Source organism: Monosiga brevicollis, genomic scaffold (genome assembly GCF_000002865.3).
Source record: "Monosiga brevicollis MX1 MONBRscaffold_34 genomic scaffold, whole genome shotgun sequence".
In the NCBI taxonomy this organism is placed as follows: domain Eukaryota; class Choanoflagellata; order Craspedida; family Salpingoecidae; genus Monosiga; species Monosiga brevicollis.
The window spans coordinates 245,465-266,752 of NW_001865071.1; the positions used below are offsets into that span (position 1 = coordinate 245,465).

The 21,288-nt window shown below is 56.1% G+C and overlaps 5 protein-coding genes across 5 annotated transcripts; 2 read left to right on the plus strand and 3 right to left on the minus strand.

Moving 5' to 3' along the window:
* Positions 1 to 48: 48 nt before the first annotated feature.
* MONBRDRAFT_34335 (uncharacterized protein) lies at positions 49 to 3,633 on the minus strand (the record flags this gene model as incomplete). Its single annotated transcript, XM_001749881.1, has 5 exons — positions 49 to 1,019; positions 1,072 to 1,198; positions 1,347 to 1,406; positions 1,509 to 1,837; positions 2,007 to 3,633. 5 exons carry the CDS (start codon positions 3,631 to 3,633, stop codon positions 475 to 477), a joined length of 2,688 nt encoding a protein of 895 aa, XP_001749933.1. The 3' UTR covers positions 49 to 474.
* Positions 3,634 to 5,276: 1,643 nt separating this feature from the next.
* MONBRDRAFT_12039 (uncharacterized protein) lies at positions 5,277 to 7,029 on the minus strand (the record flags this gene model as incomplete). Its single annotated transcript, XM_001749882.1, has 7 exons — positions 5,277 to 5,425; positions 5,572 to 5,642; positions 5,755 to 5,917; positions 6,093 to 6,381; positions 6,535 to 6,579; positions 6,676 to 6,801; positions 6,925 to 7,029. The coding sequence occupies 7 exons, from the start codon at positions 7,027 to 7,029 to the stop codon at positions 5,277 to 5,279; spliced, it is 948 nt and encodes a 315-aa protein (XP_001749934.1).
* A 965-nt stretch (positions 7,030 to 7,994) lies between these two features.
* Positions 7,995 to 12,302, plus strand: MONBRDRAFT_34337 (uncharacterized protein; the record flags this gene model as incomplete). Its single annotated transcript, XM_001749829.1, has 20 exons — positions 7,995 to 8,123; positions 8,448 to 8,519; positions 8,719 to 8,769; positions 8,854 to 8,908; positions 9,021 to 9,055; positions 9,175 to 9,240; positions 9,318 to 9,417; positions 9,720 to 9,820; positions 9,978 to 10,007; positions 10,106 to 10,214; positions 10,292 to 10,396; positions 10,519 to 10,619; positions 10,697 to 10,781; positions 10,914 to 11,003; positions 11,119 to 11,198; positions 11,305 to 11,473; positions 11,618 to 11,661; positions 11,748 to 11,862; positions 12,012 to 12,062; positions 12,172 to 12,302. The coding sequence occupies 20 exons, from the start codon at positions 7,995 to 7,997 to the stop codon at positions 12,300 to 12,302; spliced, it is 1,719 nt and encodes a 572-aa protein (XP_001749881.1).
* A 722-nt stretch (positions 12,303 to 13,024) lies between these two features.
* MONBRDRAFT_29422 (uncharacterized protein) lies at positions 13,025 to 15,894 on the minus strand (the record flags this gene model as incomplete). Its single annotated transcript, XM_001749883.1, has 12 exons — positions 13,025 to 13,082; positions 13,421 to 13,622; positions 13,683 to 13,791; positions 13,896 to 13,994; positions 14,082 to 14,213; positions 14,270 to 14,376; positions 14,469 to 14,712; positions 14,847 to 14,923; positions 15,055 to 15,239; positions 15,322 to 15,354; positions 15,466 to 15,641; positions 15,769 to 15,894. The coding sequence occupies 12 exons, from the start codon at positions 15,892 to 15,894 to the stop codon at positions 13,025 to 13,027; spliced, it is 1,548 nt and encodes a 515-aa protein (XP_001749935.1).
* Positions 15,895 to 17,852: 1,958 nt separating this feature from the next.
* Positions 17,853 to 20,944, plus strand: MONBRDRAFT_38932 (uncharacterized protein; the record flags this gene model as incomplete). Its single annotated transcript, XM_001749830.1, has 2 exons — positions 17,853 to 19,192; positions 19,294 to 20,944. 2 exons carry the CDS (start codon positions 17,853 to 17,855, stop codon positions 20,390 to 20,392), a joined length of 2,439 nt encoding a protein of 812 aa, XP_001749882.1. The 3' UTR covers positions 20,393 to 20,944.
* Positions 20,945 to 21,288: the final 344 nt, after the last annotated feature.

Sequence of the window (21,288 nt, forward strand, 5' to 3'; positions counted from 1 at the left end):
GCCGATACGTGCTTGTCATAGATGTGACACGCGAATATAGAACCCTTTAAACTTAATTGTAGACTGCCAGTCATGCGGACGCTTATCGTGCAAGCATGATTGTGATGTGCACGACCAGGTCGAGACAACCAAATCATGATAAACAACGCGCCACATCCTGCGCTTGACACGTGAGCGCACGGCGCTCACACCAACTCGATTATTGGCCCAAACCAAACTCGGCATCTGTCCTGGTTGCAGATCGGTCCGCTCCTGCGTCGAGTACCTGAAAAGTGTGTGTCGAGGGACGGATGACAAATACACTATGGAGACGAACAACGAGACAAGAACAACAATACAAAACTAAACAAAACAAAACAAAAATAAAATAAAAGTAGAACATGACCAAACTCAGGGTTGACTCAGAAAACGACATGGTTGAGAACAAAAAGAAGATGATCACATGTGAATGGAAGCCTTGGCAACCGATAGCACCTAAGCTTCGGCTTTAGCATGACTAGCTTGTGCCGCCACGGGCGCAGCGTAGCCTTGACTTTCGCCGGCGGGTGCAGCGCTGGGTGGGCTGGTGGTTGTGGGCGGCTCTGTCGTGGCAACGGCACTGGTCTCACCCGAGGTGGCTGCATTTGCGTCCCCGTGGTGATGTTGGTGACGTCGATGGCGCTCCTCACTGGATGACTTGTGGGAGCGTGATTTGTGCTTGCGCCGAGAAGAGCTCTCCCGACTGCGATCCTTTGACTTTCTCTTCTTCTTGGCGTCCAACTGAAAGTCAACAATAGCATCCGCAACCACGTTGGCGGCGGCGGGTGTAGCTTCAACAGGGCTGGAGGTGACGAGGTCCGTTGACGTGCCATCGTGGCGATGGCGGTGATGCTTGTGTTTGTGCTTCTTCTTTTTCTTGCTATTGAGAGAGCTGCTGCTCTTGTGGGTTTTGGCGCGCTTGGAGTGCGGCTCCTCATCGTCAGAGTCACTCATATACCCAGCGTTTTTCTTGCCAGTGAGAAGACCCCATTCAATGCGCGCTATTATTGGCAGGATGTGCGAGTCAGGTCGGTGGGGCAACTCGGAAGGTACACGCGAAAGGCAGCGGTCGCTTGAGCACGAAGGATGAAAGGCAGATGCATGGCAGGTTGTGGTTACCTTGGAGACCTTGTTCCTTGACAGAAGATGGCGCGCTATGCAAATAGCGTGTCGCTTTACGCTATCAAGGTGGAGGAGAGGCAAAAGGACGAAGGGCAGAAGGGAAATGTGACTGGATAGCGTTGTGGATCATCGTATGCACTCGGACAAACCCTTAGTAAACAAAACAAGATCAGCGAACATCCAAACCAGCTGGGATCAAGGCGTACCCGCAAGCTCGAAGCCGAATAGATCGAGTCGAAACGCTCCACGAGTTGATCCCAGGGTACCTATCGAGAAACCCACGACGTCTGTTAGCACGAACGGTCCGCACGCCTTCCAAACTAAAACGCCGTGCAATTCCCAATGGCCCATGGCGATATCATGGATACCAGGTCAAGGTGTGTCGCTTTCGAGGCTTGAATGTATTCAAGCAATTTGAGGGTGTCCTTGATGGACCACTCAGGCGCATCGCTTTTGCCCAACCGAGAGCGCTGCATCTTAATGAGCAGCCGGTGAACGTACACCTGGCGACACTGCAGCGGCGTGCGATCGCCATTCAGTTGGGCGCTGACTTGTTCCCATGGCACTTGATCCATGAGTTGGCCGTCCGGCAGTAAGTAGGGCTTGACCGCATTGAGGAGCGCCTGTTCCTCTTCCTTGGTCCAGGCACCCTGCTTTGAGTGCTCGTGGCGCAACTTGTGGCGGTAATGGTCATTTACTGCTTGTGGTGTGCGGTGCATCAACTGACCAATGCGCTTCCAATCACTGCCATACTGTGACACACGCACCAGAAGCAAGTGGTCAGTGACCGAATCGACGAAGCAAGCCACATTGGTATGGGGCTTGCAGAACATGTGGGAGCGGGCCAGGCGAGCTGAGGCAGATACCAACTTGTTGATGGAGACGCAGCAGTTGAGCTGACTCTTCGGTCGAAAAGGGTTTGGACTTGGTGGACGAGGCAACATCGTTTTGGTATGTTCGAAGGACACGGCGATACACGTGAAAGATGGGCCGCCAGATGCCACGCGCAGCGCGACTATAGAAAGCTCGCTTGATGTTACGATCCTTGCTGACACCACAGACGACAGCTTCAAGGTCGACTTGAGGATGTTCCTGCCTAAAGTCATCAATGTTGCGCTGCAACAAAAGTTCTTCATCGGGAAGCCACTTGCCTTTGCGAAAGGGTATCTCCCGCTTGGCCAAATCATCGTAAGTGTCCTTTTTTATGTGCCAAAGAGAGTGCAGATATGCGAGCTGTGCCTCTTGTTCTGGACGCAAGGCCTCATTTGGGGCAGTCAGCTTGGCTGATGTGGCCAGAAGGTTGCTTGCGCCAGCTTCAGGCATGGCAAGCCCGGGGAGCCCGCCCATGGAGTTCATGGCACCCATGTTGCTCAGACCATTCATGCCACCCATGGGGTTCATGCCGTTCATCGGGTTCATGCCGTTCATGGGGTTCATGCCGTTCATGGGGTTCATCGGATTCATACCACCCATAGCGTTCATGCCGCCCATAGCGTTCATGCCGCCCATGCCGTTCATGCCGCCCATGCCGTTCATACCCATCATGCCGCTCATGCTGGTCGCGGAACCGAGCGAGCCATCGCCACCCATCATCATGGAACCCATTGTGCCAGCCTCAACGGGGAGCCGAGCACCAGGGGTTGGGGCGGTGCCGGCAACAGCGCCGGTGCTGGGAACGGAGCCGACCCCGTTGCCCATGGGATGAGCGTAGGTGCCGGGCGGAATGCCTGCGGCCGGAAAACTGGAGGCTGAAAGGCCCACCGAGTTGCTGGAGACCGGCATGTTGCCCGTACTTGGAGCATAGTTTGCAGCCGGATAGGCACTGAGGTCTGCGTAAGCGTTTGGGTTGGCCACGGATGTGGCTTTGGAGACTGTGGTCATGTCATTCATGGCATCGCGCGGGCCGTAGGGATTGGCATGGCTATATCCCGTGTGGCTGCCGGTGGTGCCCATGGCCATGCCGCCAGGACCGCCTGGCATCATTCCGGACCCAAACATAGCACCGGGTTGTGCGTGGAGATAGAGCATCGGGTCGGCCTGAGAAAAGGCAGGCATGGACGCAGAAAAGGAGGATTCGTAGGTTTTGGGCATAAATGCCCATTGGGTGGGCATGCTTCCAGGCGGCATGACCATACCAGGCATCATGCCAGGGTTGCCTAGATAGGCCCCGTTGACTTGTGAATCGCTGCCGCTGCCGCCGCCCATACTGCTGTCCTGGCCGTTGCGAGAACTCCTTCGCTTGTCCTTTTTGCTCTTGCTCTTGTGTTTGTGTTTCTTGTGCTTGTGGCGGTGCGATGCAGCCGCATCCGCATTCGCGCTCTGAAGAGCATCGGAGGTATCCATCACGGGGTTTCGAGACTGTTTCGTCGCGGTGGCTTCATCAACAGCAGTCTGCCGGCCCGTGTCAGTACCGGCCCTTCTCGCCGTTGATTCGGCTGCTTGACGGTTTGCAATTCCTAAAAGTGCTTCGGCAATCTCGTCCTCCTCCGCCATCACAACCAACCATGCAACCAGTCTCCACCCAGTACATCCACAACCCCACCCCCCCCTCCCCCCAGCTCAGCAGGGTTTGAATGCAATCTCACCCGTTCTCACCAAAGCCTGACACAACGACGACGACGACGACGTCCCCGTCCGTCCGAGAAGAAGAAGCAAGCTGCTGCGAGCACACACCAGAACCGTCTCTCTCTCTCTCTGTGAAACGTCACACACGCACACACACACACACAAAGAAAAAAATACCAAAAAAAAAAAACGTCAGTTTTGCCGTTTGCATTACAGGTGCGGGATGCCGCTGACTTGGTAGTATTATTTTACGTGGAAAAATTGGGTGGAAATGATACTGGTGTTGTGGTTTTGAGGGATCGTGCTCGTTGAGTGTCAAAACGCGCGCGCGTGTGTGTGTGTGTGTGTGTGTGTGTGTGTGTGTGTGTTTCTCTCTCTCTTTTTTTTTTCTTTTCTCTCTCTCTCTCTCTCGTGTTGTGTCAAACGGCAGCGGGACAGCGGGCGGTGGCGGTGAACGTGCTCGGCCCTACATCACTGCGTCCGTCCATCGCACCGACAGCGTCGTCGCTCCTCCCCGGCGACATTGAAAGCCCAACGTACGTTCTGGATGCTTCGCCTGAATTGGCCCCCTACGGGCAGTTCGCGAAAATCCGAGAAACCCACGGGAGCGTTCTTCAAACCCCCTTTTCACCTTTGACGCAGTGACATGGTTTCAGAGAGAGGAGGCATTGTGGGTGTGGGTGTGTGGACCCACCACGGCGCCCGGACCATGTCTTCCGCCAATGATGTCGGTCGTCCACCGCCGGGGGCGGAGCTGAACAAGCTCTGCCGCCCACGCACAGCTGCCGTATCAAGCCACACGGCAACTGTAAAGGTCGTAAATCAAAAAGTCAAAACTGTGGGCTTCGGATGCCTGAGTGGCATACCTGTCGAAGAAGTTCGGGATGCGCTCGCCGACTGCTCGCGCTTGCGAGACGAACTCATCACATCCAAAGTTGCGGCTAATTGCTGACGGCGGACTACCTCAAGTGGCCTCTTGAGACTTGACCCTGGCCGCTCGCTTTCGCCAAACGCGACTGTTAGCACATCTCTTTGAACTCTTGATGCAACCATGCCCGGCTCCTCTCGCCGCTTCCTTTGTGTTACTGCCTTGTTTGGCGATGGCACCGGCCGATCATTCTTTCACCCCCCACGACCCACAATGATCACATGCGACGTCCTTGCCGTCGTTATCGCCAACGATCTTCTTAAAAACGATCTTCTTAAGAATTTTTGCGATCGAGCGTCTTGTTTTAGCCAAGAGAGAAGCAAAGAAACACTGGTGCTGATGCAAGCTAGTTCTCTGTCTGTCGCCCGTGCTTGAAAGCGGCCTCGGCAACGCCGACAGATGGCGTGTGCTCATTTGAACAAGTGCCTTTTGTGGGTTCAACTAAAAAAATTGTCAAGGGAAAAGAGAGAAGGACGGAAAGAAAGACAAAGGACCAAACGCGCGCGCGCGCACAATGTGCACTACACCGAGGCGCTTTTTGCACCAGGGGCCAACACAATGGATGAATCACCATGCAAACCCATGAGCCGAGCCTGGACAATGCAACAATCGCATAGCGTGCTTGTGGGGTGCTTGTGTGGGCTTATTGGATGTTGAGCATGCCCTTGACGGTGCGCACGACGTTGCCGGCGTTGGGGAAAGCCAGATCCTCAAGGTTCTTCGCATAAGGTGTGGGAATATCCGCACCCGTCACACGCAGGACAGGGGCATCCAGGTAGTCAAACGCCTCGGCTGCACATTACACGCACGACCAGGCGCGGAGCAAGAATGCATGAGGGATGAGATGACCGACACGGATGGAACGGGCGCAGACACCCTTGCCGAGGTGCTGGGTCCCAGCCTCGACAAAGTGATCAATGGGCGACCAAGCAACGTACTCTCCATAACCTGGGCGCAAATTTCCGAGCCAACGCCCGACTGAGGCCAGCCAGCCTCAACAGTGATCAGGCTATACACGCACGCGGCCCATGGCATGATGAGATCCGGGCACGGGACACGGCAAACGCGCAGGAATGACACAGCAAACGCCTGGCAGCTGATTTCAAGAAAAGGGCGCATACCGGTTGGTCTTCTTGACCGAGTTGACAATGGCCTCAGTGTCCATGGGGCGGAGGGAACGGAGGTTGATCACTTCGCAGCTGATGCCCTCTGCCTTGAGCTGATCGGCAGCCTCCAAGGCGAAACCGACAGCGATGGAGTGTGCCACAAGGGTCACGTCAGTACCTGGAAGATGGACGCGCCAAACCCCACATGATGCACACGCGCGAGATGAGACGGCCACGGCACATCGGACTCTAAGCACGTGTCCTCAATGGCTCAATGGAGAAAGAGAACATGACCGGCAACGCTTTGACGGGTCGACGCGCGAAGGAGAGACGAGGGTGGGCGACAAACAAACCTTCGCGCTCAATCTTGGCCTTGCCAATGGGGATGATAAAGTCGGAAGACATGGCCTCATCAGACATGTCAAACTCCTTGCCATACATCAGCTCGTTCTCGAGCACGACGACGGGGTTGGGGTCGGCGATGGCAGCCTTGATCAGACCCTTGCAATCCTCAGAGGACCAAGGGGAAACCACCTTGAGGCCGGGGCAAGAGCTGTACCAAGCACCAAAGCACTGCGAGTGCTGGGCACCCACACCGGCGGACATGCCGTTGGGACCACGGAAGACGATGGGGCAATCCAGCTAGCCATGGACAGACAAGGCGGGCACAAGCCCAGACCCAAGCAGAACCAGAAGCGGTGAGGGCAAGGGACACAGGCACGCAGGATGCGCGGGAGCGTTGGATGCGCGGGGGCGCAGGATGCGCGGGAGCGTTGGTTGCGGTGAGATGCTTACAATGCCCGCCGACATGTACTTGCCCTTGGCCGCCGAGTTGACAATCTGAGCAGCGGAGCGCAAAGCTTTGATGAGTGAGGTGGAGAAGCTGAGAGTATGCAGGACCAGTGAGAGGAGGCATGGCACACCGCGACAACGCACGTGGTCAATGGCCTGCATGGCAAAGTTGAAGGTCATAAACTCGCAAATGGGACGCATGCCACCCATGGCAGCACCCACAGCGACGCCAGCAAAGCCCATCTCCGTGATGGGGGTATCAATCACGCGCTGTACGAGGGAGGAGCAAGTGGTGGTGAGCGCGCTGGTCGGCGAACCACCAAAGACGGGGGCGCGCGACAGGGGTGCGCGATTCCAAGGCTTGAGCGAGGCTCAACGATGCGCGAAGGATACCTTCTCGCCAAACTCTTGCAGGAGACCACGCGTGACCTTGTAGGCGCCGTTGTACTGGCCGACCTCCTCGCCCATGATGATGACCTTGTCGTCCTTCTGCATCATCTCGCGGATGCCCGCGTTGAGGGCATCACGCACCGTCACCTGTGGTCCCCCAAATGTCAAGTGAGGCAGGACAGGCAGAGGCCATGAGCGAGCGGGGATGCCGGGGTTTCAACACAGAGAAGGAATCTGGCTGGTGGCGAGCGTACCTTCTCTGCGGCCAGGGCCGCAGAGGTGCTGAGCGCGCGCACATTGGCGCGGCTCGCCGTCATCACGCGTGTCAAAGACGCCATGTCTATATATCTCTGCATGCGCACCCAGAGTGTTTGTATCAGAAAAGCGTGTCCAGACAGGCCACAAACACGCTGGATATCCTGAAGGAAGGAGTGTCTTTCACGACGCCAAGACACAAAGACACTCAAGAGGGCCATGTCCGCACTGCACCCACCTGTGTGACCGAGAAGCGAAAAAGCGAAGAGGTCGCGCTTTGACTTGATCACGCGCTTGTTCTATGGTGGACCAAGGCAGGCATTCAGCAGACCCATGAACAAGACGACCCTGAGAAGCAACATGGGCTGTCCAGACAAAGTGGCACGGTGGTGGTGGGACACCAGGTGCTTCCTCCTGCTCAGCCGGCCCCAGCAACCAGACGCACAACCTCCCCAGCCAATCCCACATGCCCTGGTGTCTGATGTCATTCACGGCATATCCACCGACCATTGCCCTACCCACTGCACCTCACATCCCACACCCAACGCCTGGCCCCGCCACCAACACGCGCACAACCCCGGGGCTGGCTGCCAAATATCAAGCACACAGAGATAGATATATCGGAAGCGCGCGCACACACACACACACACACACACACACACACACACACACACACACACACATCAAGATGTCATAATCGCATCAGCTCGCTGGGCTGGGCTGGTGTGTATTGGAAAGGGCTTGCTTGTGATGGGGGAGAGAGGGAGAGGGGGGTTGAGCCAATGGGCTGGTCAAGACCGTTGGTATATGTGTTCTCCATGCATGGCCTCGCAGCTGACCAGCTCAGGGCCGGAGCCAGGGTGCGGCTGCCGTTTCATGCTCTCAGATCAAATCACATGATGTGTGTGTGTGTGTGTGTGTGTGTGTGTGTGTGTTTGGGCGAAGCGGTGCACTTACGTTTGGTAACTGCCGCTGGACCGCGATGGTGTAATGCTGTCGCAACACCTGTGTATCTGTATAGGGCTTGGCTTGGTTTTTGTGTTTCAATTTGATACAAACAGATTTGTCTGACAATTGGATGAAAATGTGATGTGTGTCACACTTTGTAGTTCTGAGAAGTACAGTGTGATGAGTGATACACTATCGCTTATGCCCTTCACCACAACCCTTGAGAATTCCGTCTGGGGGTGATCTCTCAAACTCCTCCACGCTCGCTCCATCTCTCTCAATCCCTCTTCGAACTCCACATCATCTCTCTCTTCCCTCTCCAGCTCACTTCCCTCTCTCTCAAAAATCTCTGCATTCGCTCTCTCTCTCTTCTCTCTCGCTGCCAGCATTTACCGGTGCGATGCCTCGACGAGAGATGCTGTCCTCGGACAGTGAGGACGAGGATGCGCCCATCGTCCAGACAAAGGTCGGGGCGTGTTCGTCTGTGGTGTCCGACGTGCTACTGCTCGTGTTGTGGGGGGGAAGAGATCGTCGACGCGACTGGTGGACGGGGGGGTGGGTTCTCACAGGGGCGACGTTCTCATCATCTTTTAGGCTGCTCGGGGAGGCAAGCGCGCTGCGCTGCACGACTCGGATGATGAGGAGGTGCGTTGGGCGTGCCATCACCAGCCGCTGCCGCTCGTCATTTGCGGGTGACTGGCTGCCTTCCTTTTTGTGCTTTTTTTCTAGGCCGCTCCGGTCACCAAGTCCACCAAGGGCCGTGAGGAGGATGACGATGCCTTTGGTGAGTCCTCACCGGGCGCGCCTCGTTCCCGCCATCGGCCCTGTCCGCACACCGGCCTCGCCTCGTTCTCTCATTGATGGCCGGCCCTGTGGTCATCCATCGTCTCCTTCAGATTCGGATGAAGAGTTTGTCTGGAAATATGACAACGTTCGTGCTGGCCAACATGCGCCCCCTCTCCCCTTTTCGCTCGACCTCGCCGTAACATGGCCAACAGTTGGTCCCGTCGGCCACAAATCTGACAAGCTCACTCGCATTATCCGATGCAGGACATGATGGGTGACGAAGCGGATAAGGAATACCTGGCCAGCCTGTCCGAACTGAAGCGCGAAGAAGTCAGTTCCGCCTCATTTTCTCCGGATGTGGTGGCGCCCGCCTCGACCTGACAAAGGCATGCCGCACGCTCCACTAGATTTTGCTCAAGCGTAGCGAGGAATACGAGCGAGCCAAGACTTATTGGGAGCGCCGTCGCAAACGCAAACTTGAACAAGCCAAGCAAAGCGCCAAAACCGGTGAGCGACCACGACATGGCCCATACCGTTCAGTCTTTCCCGCTCATTGGACGCCTCATGCTCTCGCTGCCCATCCCCGCTCGCGCGCACTCGGGGGCTGCCACCAGCACCTCGCCGCACTGGACGAAAGACAAAGTCCAGAGAAGCTGCCGAGCAGCAGGCTGCCGTGGCCCAGCTCCGGCGCAGTCGACGAGGTAATCAACCACAACGCTCGTGAAACATGTGTGGATGTGTTTGCATGCATGGACTGTAGTAGATCCTGGCTACCACATCAAAACCACCTCACCTCGCCCCTACCCTAGGCCGAACTCGTGCCGATGATGATGATGAGGACGCAGAGGCAAGTCTAGAAGAGGATGAGGCCGAGGAGGACAGCGATTATGAAGAATCCGACGTGCCGGCCGTACGTCGCGAGCTTGTGAACAACCCAACCCCCCGGACCATATCCTCTCGCCACTGCGCTCCCACAGCCCGCTGCGGTTTGCCACTCACTCCTCTGTGCTGATTACGTCCCTTGCGTTCTTGCTCCTCCATGCCAATGTCGCTCGCTTTGACGACAGCGAGATGACGGCGCCCCGGTGGTTGAAGACGTACGTTGTGTCTCCTCTTCCCTTGGCGTCACTCTCAGCAATTTTTACCTTGCCCTGCGATCAACGCCTTATTCCCCGTGCTTCTACCTTATTCTTAGGAAGAAGATTACATCGAGGCCACCTTTGAGGAGCTCGAATCAATCCGCGTCTCGCGTCACAAACTGTTCACCTGGGCCCACGAGCCCTTCTTTGAGAAAACAGTGCTCGGTGCGGCCTCACCTGTCCACAGGCATCCTCGACCGACGCTCCAACTACTCACTTTTCAGCGTTGACCGTTGAAATAGGCCTTGTGGTTCGCGTCAGCATTGGCGTCAACCACACTACCAACGTAGAAACATATCGCATGGGCATCATTGAGAGCGTGGAACGCGGCCGCGTGTACTCCTTGGGTAGGCTTCCAATTGGGCAGCTGAAGCATTCATGCCACCTCTTGGATGATAAGGACGGGTAGAAGCGATGCAAACGCTGACTCTTGCTTCACGTGGCTTCATCGCCGGCGCCTGATTCGCAGAGAAAACGAAAACGGACTTGCACATTCGCGTTCGCCATGGCTCAGACATCAAGCGCTTTCGCATGGCTTACGTCAGCAACAAGCCTATCGCCCACTCTGAGGTGTGGGCCCGCGGGAAACCGTCAAAACAATGCAAGCCCACCTGCTTGACTGATCAGCCTTGTGTTCCTGCTGATAGTATGTCCGCTGGGCCGATGCGACTAAGCGCTCAGACGGCTCGCTCGTCATGCGCTCGCATGTCAAGAAGAAACTTGAAGACCTCGGTACGCCGTTGCCGCTGGCCTGGCCTCCCGTCCGCCCCTGTATTTCTCTACACAACACCCCAAAAACTGCCTTTGAACTCAAGCTCGCTCCAATCTGACCCATGGATTCGGCTTCTCCTCGTGTGTGGGCAGCTCACGCGAAGGATTACATCCACAAGGGGTCTGATGTCGCCTTTATTGTGGCCTCTAAGAAGCGTGTTGGCGTTGCCGCCATCAACAAGGGTTGGTCCGTTCGCGTTGTGGACTCGAGTCCATTTCTGTGACGTTCAGGCACTTTGCCCCATCAACCGAACAACTGATTCAACGTCCGCATGGCGATGGCTGGCTCGTATTTCAGTGGCGGAGAAGGAGCGGCTCCAGCGCGAGCTTGCACGAGCCGAGCTGACTGGGGACAAAGCTGAGGTCGACCGCCTTCAGGTTGGTGTGGGCATGATGGGTGCCCACGAGTACCCATGTCAGCTGCTGTCTCACAGGAACTCTGCCGGTGCCTTGCACCCGGGGTGGGGACGCGCGCTACGGATAGGAGGAGCTGGATCGCGTTATGGTCAAGCAGGTTCAGGCATACAAGATGAAGGAGCACCACCAGGCGCAGGTTGCACGCGTCAATGAGCGCAATCGTCTGGACAACCGCGTCAAGATGCAGCGCCGCACCGATGAGGAGCGCCGCCTCGAACAAGAACGGCTTGCCAAAAGTGCGTCAAGGTTGCTGCTATGTGTTTTGTTGGGATTTTATGCGGCTCGCTTATCCAGTTTTGCCGAGCCCCTATGATTCGGGCCTTTGTTTGGTGCAGCCAAGTCTCATTTAAAGCGCCTGTGTCATCTTGTTGTGCATATAGATTCTTCTGTGCGCCGACCCACACAACCTCGCATCTCGGGCTCGGTACGACGGCTGTCTGTTGATTGTTACGAACCATAAAAAACCAAGGCTGCCATGAGGACTGATCATCTCAATCTCTCTTGACATAGATTAAGAAGCTGCGCCAGGTTCACGCAACGGGACACGTGGACGCGCCCAAGGCCAACCCAGAGCCTGGGACAGAGCAAGAACCCGCAAAACGCGATGTTCCTGAGATTCCCGCACGTACGCTCAGCAGAGTTACTCGCACGCGGCCTGACACCATTATTATTATTATTATTATTATTGTGATGATGATGATGATGTTGATGCGGTTCCATTCCCACATTTGCTCCTTGACTCATACGATGTGTCCTAACCTCCGAATGCTGCAGCGGTGGGGCCCAAGGTGGACCTGGACGATCTAGACGACTTGGAGATCCATGGTGCGTGTGGTTCTCCTCGCACGATTATGAAGTCCACAGTGGCTGCGCCACCTGCTTTTTGCATGTGACATCTGACCTATTCTTCTTGTTGCTGTGCCCTGGGTGCCAGCCCCGTCCTCAGGCGATCCAGCATCAGTCGATAAGCCGACGCCTGCCGCCGGCTCCAGCTCCAACGGAGCCACCAGAAAGCGCGGTGGTATCGATCTCAATGCCTACAAGCAAAAAATGGGCTTGTTCTAGAATCCACAGCCCCTGTTGTCTTGCTGAGTGGTGTAGTGAGGTGAGCGAGACTTGGCAGCTTCATGCCGCCCGCATGGTAGGCAGTGCGTAAACTGTCAAATTGATGAAAGTTTTTGTAATTTTACAAGTATTTTGAGACATGAGGTTTATGGTGGTGACCGACAACAAGTGAGCGACGAAGAGCTCGTCGAGATGTGGACTTGCCATCAAGCTGCTTCTGCCAGGGTCGTGCGGGGCAGGATTAGTGAGATCGCCCCTCCAGCAAGCGCGATCAAAGGCCTGTATTGTGCTTTCTGTGTCTGGTATACAATTTTACTTCCGATGTTAGTCGAAATGTTGACCAAAACGCCGTATTCTTGGAACAAGTTGCTCAATACTGGTCCGCCTCGGTTTGTCGCAAGCCCCAACATTACGATCTACCTCAATCCAACTCATTCTGCACCCGACCAGCTGTCAGGCCCCACGGCGTGGGAGTAAACCAGGTATACGATGTGACAACGCAGTTAATAATTAATAACTTTTGCAAGCACAAATTTTGTTTTTTAACAAGCCCGTAGCAAGTGCGCGGGTGGTCCAATGACTCAAACTTGTTTGCAACACCTCAACTCGCTGTATGGGCCACGGCGTGGTTACAAAGACACCGACACGACGCTTGGCTCGAACAAAGTGGCCTCGCCAAGATGTTGTGGGACTTGCGCAGAAAAATGCGATGAGCAGTCGGGTCAAGCCTGATTAACGCGACTGTAGGTGGCTGTTGCGACTGACATGCGACTTCGATGCCTGCGAGGTGCGGGTGGCAGTGAGTCAAGACACATGTCACGCATGATAGTTTGTGCCCGCCACCGTCTCGGTAAAAAACAAAAACAAAAACAACGTTGAGCCGGAGTAGTTGGCTAGCCGTGCCCGGACAATCATCGCGTATACTGACCACTTGTGTGCGATGGCAGCGAGGAGAAAAGTGCCCAGAATAACAAACAAGATAATGAGCCACGGAGCACTCCACACTGTTACCGTCTGGGTCAGAGGGAGACGCGTCATGAATTTGCACATGAATGAGCATTTGAGTCAAATGGGTATCTTCCCACTACACCTGTCCATGTGTTAGCCCCACACCCAACCTCTCTCCCAATGCAAAGCCTGACAGCATGGTACTGTTGCGGGTGCACATCAAAGCGACAAAGTGCTGTACCGAAGGACGGGGGCGGCTATTTCCATGGCCCACGGGTGTGTGGGTTGGACTGGCCGCAGCGGCAACGGCGTATTTGGTGTACATGCCGCCGTGAATGTGATGGTGCACGTGACATTGAAACATCCACTCTCCTGTGATTCATGGCGTTGTGAAAAAGGTGCCAGTGCTCCATCACACCCCTCTGAGCAAACCGATTGACTCGGGAGTCTTAGCAGGTGAGGACAAACCAATGTTGTAGGGCGACATGTCCGCTACTGTCGTGGCGGCCGGTAGGAGCTGAAGCACGTCTTTGCGATGGCCCTTTTGTATGTATGAGAAACGCAGAGTGCGGAGCCCATGAGTTCAAACAAGCAGCCGGCGGTCCTTCCTGGCTGCTGAGGTCTGGTAGGCGTAGTCGGCTGTACCTCGTGTAGAACCGTGTTGCCGTGCCAATGCGGTGTGTGGATATCGTCCATGTTTCCAAAGGCTATCAAGTACCAACGTGTGCGCTGGCCCACGCGCAGCTGGCATCGGAACGACGATGAGGGCTTCGCGTGGCCAGATGTTGGTTGCTCAGAGGAGAGTGACTCGGTGGGGCTACATTGACGTACGGTGGGGAGGTGAAGGTTCCCGTAGACGAGGCCATTGATGCCGTACATTTTGTTGCTCAGGGCATAGTCATTGTCGGACAGGATCCGGGCCAAGCAGTCCGTCGACAAGTTTCCCGATGTGTTGAGATGATGCTGCCAACCATAGAGTGGGTCGTGAGATGGAGCGGAGTTGGTGTTGGGAAAACTACCATGTAGTGGGCAGATGTGGTGCCCACCTGAATGTTGATCATGTGCATGGGCGACATGGATTCATCATAGTTGAAGAAACTCAAGAGGAGCTCCTGGTCAACGTCAGCTGCCAAGAGCGGCCGTTAATACCAGCGTATACAGGGAGAGCCGGGGAGGGAGACCGGCTAAGCATCCCGGCCGAGGGGCATGCACACCAACTTGGAGAGGCATCGGCGCGGGCTCGTCCGACAGCAGTCACGATGATAGCACCGATCAGACCGGCTGCAGTGTCCATGGGCTCGTTCACATGGCTATGATATCTAGCGTTTCTCGAATCATGGGAAGGTGCATCAGACGCTCGCGCGCGCATCGCATCGTTGTCCCAAGCCAGCATGAAGTACTCACGGCCACGCAATGCTGCTAGGGTCCAGGGCGCTCGGGCCAGCTTCTGGCGGGACCTAAGCTTGGGGGGGAGAGGGGTGGGGGGCAAGCAACGTGCGCAAAGGCAGCAGCCGGGTGATGGACACGGGGAGGGCTGACTTTGGGATGGCACTCTGAAACAACACGAATATAGGGAAGAACGAGGTGTCGACGAACCTGCCAGTTGTAGGTGTAAGTGGCCCCGGGATCCACAACGTCCCCCAAATCAATCTGCCCATCATTGTAGGGGGCGCCTAGCGGAGAGATGCGGGGGGATTAGGGGTAGGGTCAGGGGCGAGCGGACAGACGGGTGAGATGGCAATGAGCTCGAGCTGCTGTGAGGAGAGCATTTGTGGCACTGGGCGTGTAAGGAGCAGTCAGCAACCTTCATTGCGTTTGTCGTAGCGAACACCGTGAGGGTGTATCGAGGCGGGAAAGGCGAGATTATTGCGAAAGACCACGGTCAGGGTATCGCCGACTTGGGCGCGCAGGACCGGGCCCAGGGCCCCCAGGTGGGCCCATTCGGGGGGAATTGGGGCGAGTTGGCTGAAGCTGTCATTGGTGTAGGCGCTGATAGGAGGCATTGGGGCCGGGGTGAGGGTGCAGTGCTAATCAGGTGCTATGCCCACCGGTGCCGACTGGCATGACGAACCGATACAGCGCCTTGGTGTAGCGGGTTCCAATCCTGGGCAAGGCACGGCGAGGCGTGAGGGCAATTGATGGAAGTCTTGGCGGACAGCAGCGCGGGTAGACCAGGGGTATACTGGGACGGCCCGCAGATGGTCTTGATGCAGACCTGGTCCGAGTGGCATCGAGCCAAAGGTGCTCATCATGCATATGCATTGGGGTGGGAGCCTTTTGTGCAAAGCCGCACTCATCTGCGGGTGGAGGAGGGTCGTGCATGGCCATGGGTTTGTCGCCTTGCATTGGTTTCATGAGCTCATCGTGACCCGACGGTGCATAGTCCCACTCCTGGGCAGAAGAGTGCGTGTGCGTGTGCGTGTGCGTGCGCGTGAGAGGGCGCGCCAGGTGGATCGCGTTTCTGAGGTCGTGGGCCGAAAGGGCAAAGGATGCGGACGATCAGAAGGTCCAGCCGCACCACAAGATCCGCCGCAAGGTAGTAGCGGCGCACTTGGCCGGCAGCGGCGGGCACCGGCTTGAGGGGCATGAGACACAAGAGCAGCGAGAGGTAGAGCGGAGGGCGATGCCCGAGCCAAGGCCTCATGATTGAATGCCCTACACGTTGATTGATGAGTCGGAGCGCGTGCACGGTGTTGGCTCAGTCTGGCCCGCCTCTCACGGGAACGCCCTGACTGCCAACTGAAAGCGCTGTTGCATTCTCTGGATTCAAGCCAAGGGCCCCGGATGATCGAGTTGAGCGGACGATTCGGGTCGCAGGGGCGATTTGCATGAATATGCATGCACGCATGCATGACAAACAGCGCTTACGAGAATGATTAACAATAGAGAGGCTTGTTAAATTTGTAAAATCGGAGCTATTTTTAGAGAGATGACGAAGCCCTTGACGATGAGGGTTTGGAACCGTCTGTGGTGTTCATGAAGCATCCTGAGACTTGTCTACCCCTCCTCAGGAAGCATCCTTCCTGTCACCATGTGGCCACCGGGCTGTCACGCGTTTCCACAGTATCGTCCGTGATCGGGTTTGACGTGCATATGACAGTTCAAGGTGAGTTGCGCGTGCGGCTCTTCGTTCTGATCTTCCGGAACCTTCATGCAAACTCTTGTCCCGCCTTCGTTCACCGCCCGATACTACATAAACCCATTATTCTTCTACATAAAATATAGGGGAGACAACGTACAAATCTACACAAAACCATCAATTAGCTTCATAAATCCGACATACCATCGTGTTGCTTCTGACCCCCACCACTGTCCTCCCCAAACAAAAGATAACAAAGAAAGCAGATGACATGCCGTTGAAGGGTGCTTGACGTGTGTCGTGGACAGGTAGCACTTGAACAGACGAAAGCGACTCTCTGCCATGGGGATTGTCGCCGCGTCTCATCTCTGAAACCGCTTGATAATCACACGGGGAGGAGATGGCTTGAGCCCTCCAGCCAGCCCCGGTCTCTCATCGCATAGCGATATCTCAACCCCGGCTCTGCCAAGCTCATCGCCAGCCCTCATCCCGAGGAAAACGGCCATCGAGCTTCATGAACCAGATTCTTGGTGCAAGGCTCTGGTCCGCGAAGCGCACCATCACCCTCGCGAAGCCCCGCCCAGCCCCAAGTTCATGCACTCCATCGCGTGTTCTCCCTGCTGCCTGCAACCGTGTGGATCCTGACGTTGTGAGGTGGCGTCGGACCCGTCGGACGAAACCTTCGTGACGCCCCACAACTGTTGTTCATCCCCACATTTCACGGGACCTGAAGACATCCGTCTCCATCAAAACCCGCGAACCGAAAGGGCAGCCACGATCAGCGCGCTGCGTCATCACACACTTTGTACCTCTGCCCTCGCGTCATCACAGCGCGGCAGTTGTGCTGGCCCGCCCGCCCTCCTTCCTCCTGAGCCATCGTGATTGTCGTTGCCACTCTTCCCATATCCCCCCGCATCCACCCGGCCTTGGCTTCCCGAGGACTTGTCTTCCGCCTTCCCGAAGCCTCATTCTGCCTTCCACTTGCATTGGTGCGGGGTCTTCTCTGTTTTTGTGCCTTCCTGCCCCGCACAGCCGTGTCACATTTTGTCTCTGCCTCTCTCTGATACGCGTGCGTTCACCATAAAATCTCGATTGACACTCTTGCTCTACACACGCACACACCACACACACCACACGCTCACACACACATCCCGCTGAGGTGTAACCGTTGCGGCTTCTCTTCGGTTGGTGTCATCCTGGCTGCCAAACCAGCCCTGGAGAATCTTGGAACCGACCCTTTGGCTTCACCACCACCGCCCTCGTCAGCCCGATCATCCCAACCTCGAGCCGTTGAAGATAGACACTCGTCCTTCTCGCCTCCTTCACCATACGTCTCAACTCGGGCCCTCTCCGACAAGCAAAGTCCTTTTCATACCCCAATATTGCCACCTGGCCCGTGCTTTTTGCGCACGAACGCCAGGATAACGGCATCCTCGTCTTCATCGTCCAACGGCCGTGAACATGCTCACGGCCGTCAACCTTCGCCTCCCGCCTCTGCTGTGCTGCACGCGCCGCCTTTGACCATGAACGGCGGTCCAACTTCGCGCGACAACTCGAGCCCGGCCAACGGCGCCGATGCCGCGAGTGCCAACAACCTGACCGCTCCACACGAGCCCACTCGGCACGATCAAGGCACCAACGCCTACTCCACCCATTCCGGCGACCAGCCAGACTCAGAGGCAACGGAACGCGACCACAGCCACGGTACCAGCAAGTACAACTCCAAGTACAGCGAACGCTCGCCCGATAGCCATGGCAGCAATGGCCGCAGCTCCGATGATCTGCCCACCGACCCCAACAGCCGCAGCAGCGAAAAGCCGCAGTCCAGTAGCGGTGATGAAGACAACAAGTCAGATCCCTCTTCAACCCCAAGCGACAGCGGTGGTCACAGTCCTTCCGACACCTACCTCCACTCAGCCTCGCAGGAAGAGGCCCACCACCACCACCACCACCATCACGGCCTGAACAATCATCGCCACCCCGCCACGCCTACTAGCACCGCACCCCAGGATCGCTCCCAGAATAACTCGACCGAATCCAACACCACCTCCAACGGCAACGGCAGCTCCAATTCACAAACCCTGTCCAACGACTCAAACGCCCAGTCCAACTCCAACTCCAACTCCAACTCGAACAACTCCAACTCGCTCACAAACTCAAACTCCAACGGGTTTGCCAATGCCTCACTCACCGGTCTCTCTTCCAACGCCGAGAACTCCTTTTCTCAAAACAGCTTTGGTATCGGTGATGTGCCGCCGCACTCGGCCACCGAATCGACAGCTCACCAACAAGCGGAAGAAGCCGCTCGACGCAAGCGCCACGAAAGTTCGACCGCCGAACTCTTGTTCGAAGCCTTTGATCTTTGGCGTCGCGCCGATTATCTGCAAGCCATGCTCCTCTTTGACTCGGTCCTGCAAACCCAACCTCGCAACGTTCTGGCCATTCTTGGCCTCCAACGCCTTCTCTATGATCAACCCAACCTCACGTTTCAGTTTTGCCGCAAAACGCGCAACCTGGTGCGCGAAACCCTCGACGTGTACCTCCCGGACGAGCTGCAAAAATCCCTGGAAGAGGCCAGTGCCACTCCAGATCCTCCCCTCCTTGATTTAGCACATGCCTACGTCCGTGGCGATGCCGCCGAGCCCACCCCCTTTGACACCGTCTTTGCCTACGCTGCCGTGCGCGAAGGCAAGGACAACAAGGTTCTCAAGCGCCTTCAACAATACGCTAAATCGGACGGTCTTGCGCAAAGCCTGTACGGCTCGTGCAAGTACCACGGCCTCAACATTAAGCAAGACCACGCCGCTGCCTACAACCTGTTTGTGCTAGGCAGCGCCACCCATCTCCATGCCAAATTCAACAGGTGCGCCTGTCGGCCCCCTCCACCATATTTTGTATATCATTCGGAAACTCGTCTCCACCTGAACTCGACTCACCCTTTTTTCAATCACCTGCGTGTTACAGGGCCGTATGCTTGTTTTCGGGAACTGGCGTCGATAAGGACACCGAACTCGCCGGCCAGCTTTTCGAGGAATGTGCAGAACAGGGACATCCAGCTGCCATGGCCAATCTCGCCATCACTCTCTTACAACAATCGTCCAGCGCCTCGGAGCGCGACTCAAATCACACCCGAGGTCTGGATTGGCTCCGTCAAGCTTGTACCTACGGTCTGCCACAAGCACAGTATCAGCTCAGTCTACGCTACTTGCGTAGCAAGCAAGCCACAACCCGATTGCAGGGACAGTACTTGCTTCGTCTTGCCTCCAAACAAGGCTACGCCCCAGCAGCTGAGGCCCTTCGTACCCTGCCTCTCGACAACCCAGACCGTGATCGCGACCGCCATCGATCGCGCAGCAGTCACAGCGTTGCCAAACGCTCAGCACGCGACACGTCAACCGAGCCCGGTCCAACCAGCAAGAAAGCCGCTCGTGACGCCCTCGACAACCATACCTCGGATTCAGCTCCGAGCCAGAGCACCGGCACCTTTTTCCCTGGTCCCCATCCCAACATGTCCAACATGCTAGGCATGTCTCCCATGATGCAGCCCATGATGCCCATGCCCAACATGACTGGCATGCAAACCATGCAGAACATGGCCAGCGTTCCGGGGATGCAAGGCATGCAGGGGATGCAGGGGATGCAGGGGATGTCCGGCATGCCCAACTTTGCCACGTCCAACATGGATCGTTTGCCTACAAATGCCGAGCTTCAGTTTTCGCTCTTGCTGGCAAATCAGCTCACCGCCCTCAACATCAACGTCGACGCCTTGGTGAGCGGCATGCCGGCCCTACACCAGCACGTCATCATGTCCTCGGGCGGTAATCCGCATAGCATGTTCATCGTTGGCGTATTAACCTTAACGCTGCGGTACAGTTTACACGACGCCGGCATGGGTGCTGAGCTCGTGCGCCGGGCTGCTGACACGGGTCATCTGCCCTCGGCATTTGTCTACAGCCAATGCTGTCTTCACGGCATTGGTGTGCAGCGCAACGTGGCCGAGGCCTCCAAGTACAAGCGCCTGGCAGAGCAAGGTGGTCTCAAGGTGCCCGAACTAGTTGCATGAGCGCCGTGACTGAGGCCTGTCCTGTCCTGTCCTTTGGCCTTTTTTTGCTGTTTATTTTTTTCCGTCTAGATTGTGTGCGTCCCCCCACATCTTTGATGTGTCGTGTTGTTCAAAGCAACACTTTGGGCCCTGCGGGCCGTCATGTCTTGTCAATGTGGTGCCAACGTTGGTTTTTGGGCACCACCGTGTGTTTGACCTTGAATGTCGCGTGAAGGCGTGTCTTCGCTTGTGCAAGTGTATGTTATACGTTGTCTCTTGAACTGGGTCTTGGCGCTGTTGAGTCAGCCTCGTGCTTTCTTTCCGTGGCGCCAACCAGGCAGTTTCGTGCACGCAGACTTGTCCGACTATTCAACATCGCGACGCAAGTCGGAGGACTTTTTTTTTTTTTTTTGGCTGTGCCAAACAAGTTCTGCATGCGTGGCTTGGGCCGTATCTCCTATGAGTTATCATCCTCCAGGCGATGTTGATATAGATGCAAGTACTCTTGTTCCTCCGAGTGGATGTGCTGTTTCTGCCACCAGATTCAACGGAACCCTTCAATTTATTATATCTTGAAAATCAGCAGCTTTGCATTCATCACTCGGTGGTTTGCCGGATTGACACCTGTGGTTGGGATAAAGGCGTTCTAGCAGAGAAGGAAGGCATGTGAACCAAACCGAGAATGCACGAGTAGGTCACACAAAGAGGAAGAATACAAGATCAACGTCTTCAGCGGCCTGCGCCCAAAAATATCATGTGCCGTTATCCACACCAGCATATATCACCACACGCCTTGCAAATGCAAGTTGCACTTCAAAGGTGCTAGGTAAGGGTGTCTGCTTTCTGTCAGGAAGCGGAACGTTTGAAACATGGGGCTGTGCACAGCTCTGCCTTGTCTGCCTTTGCCTGGCACATCC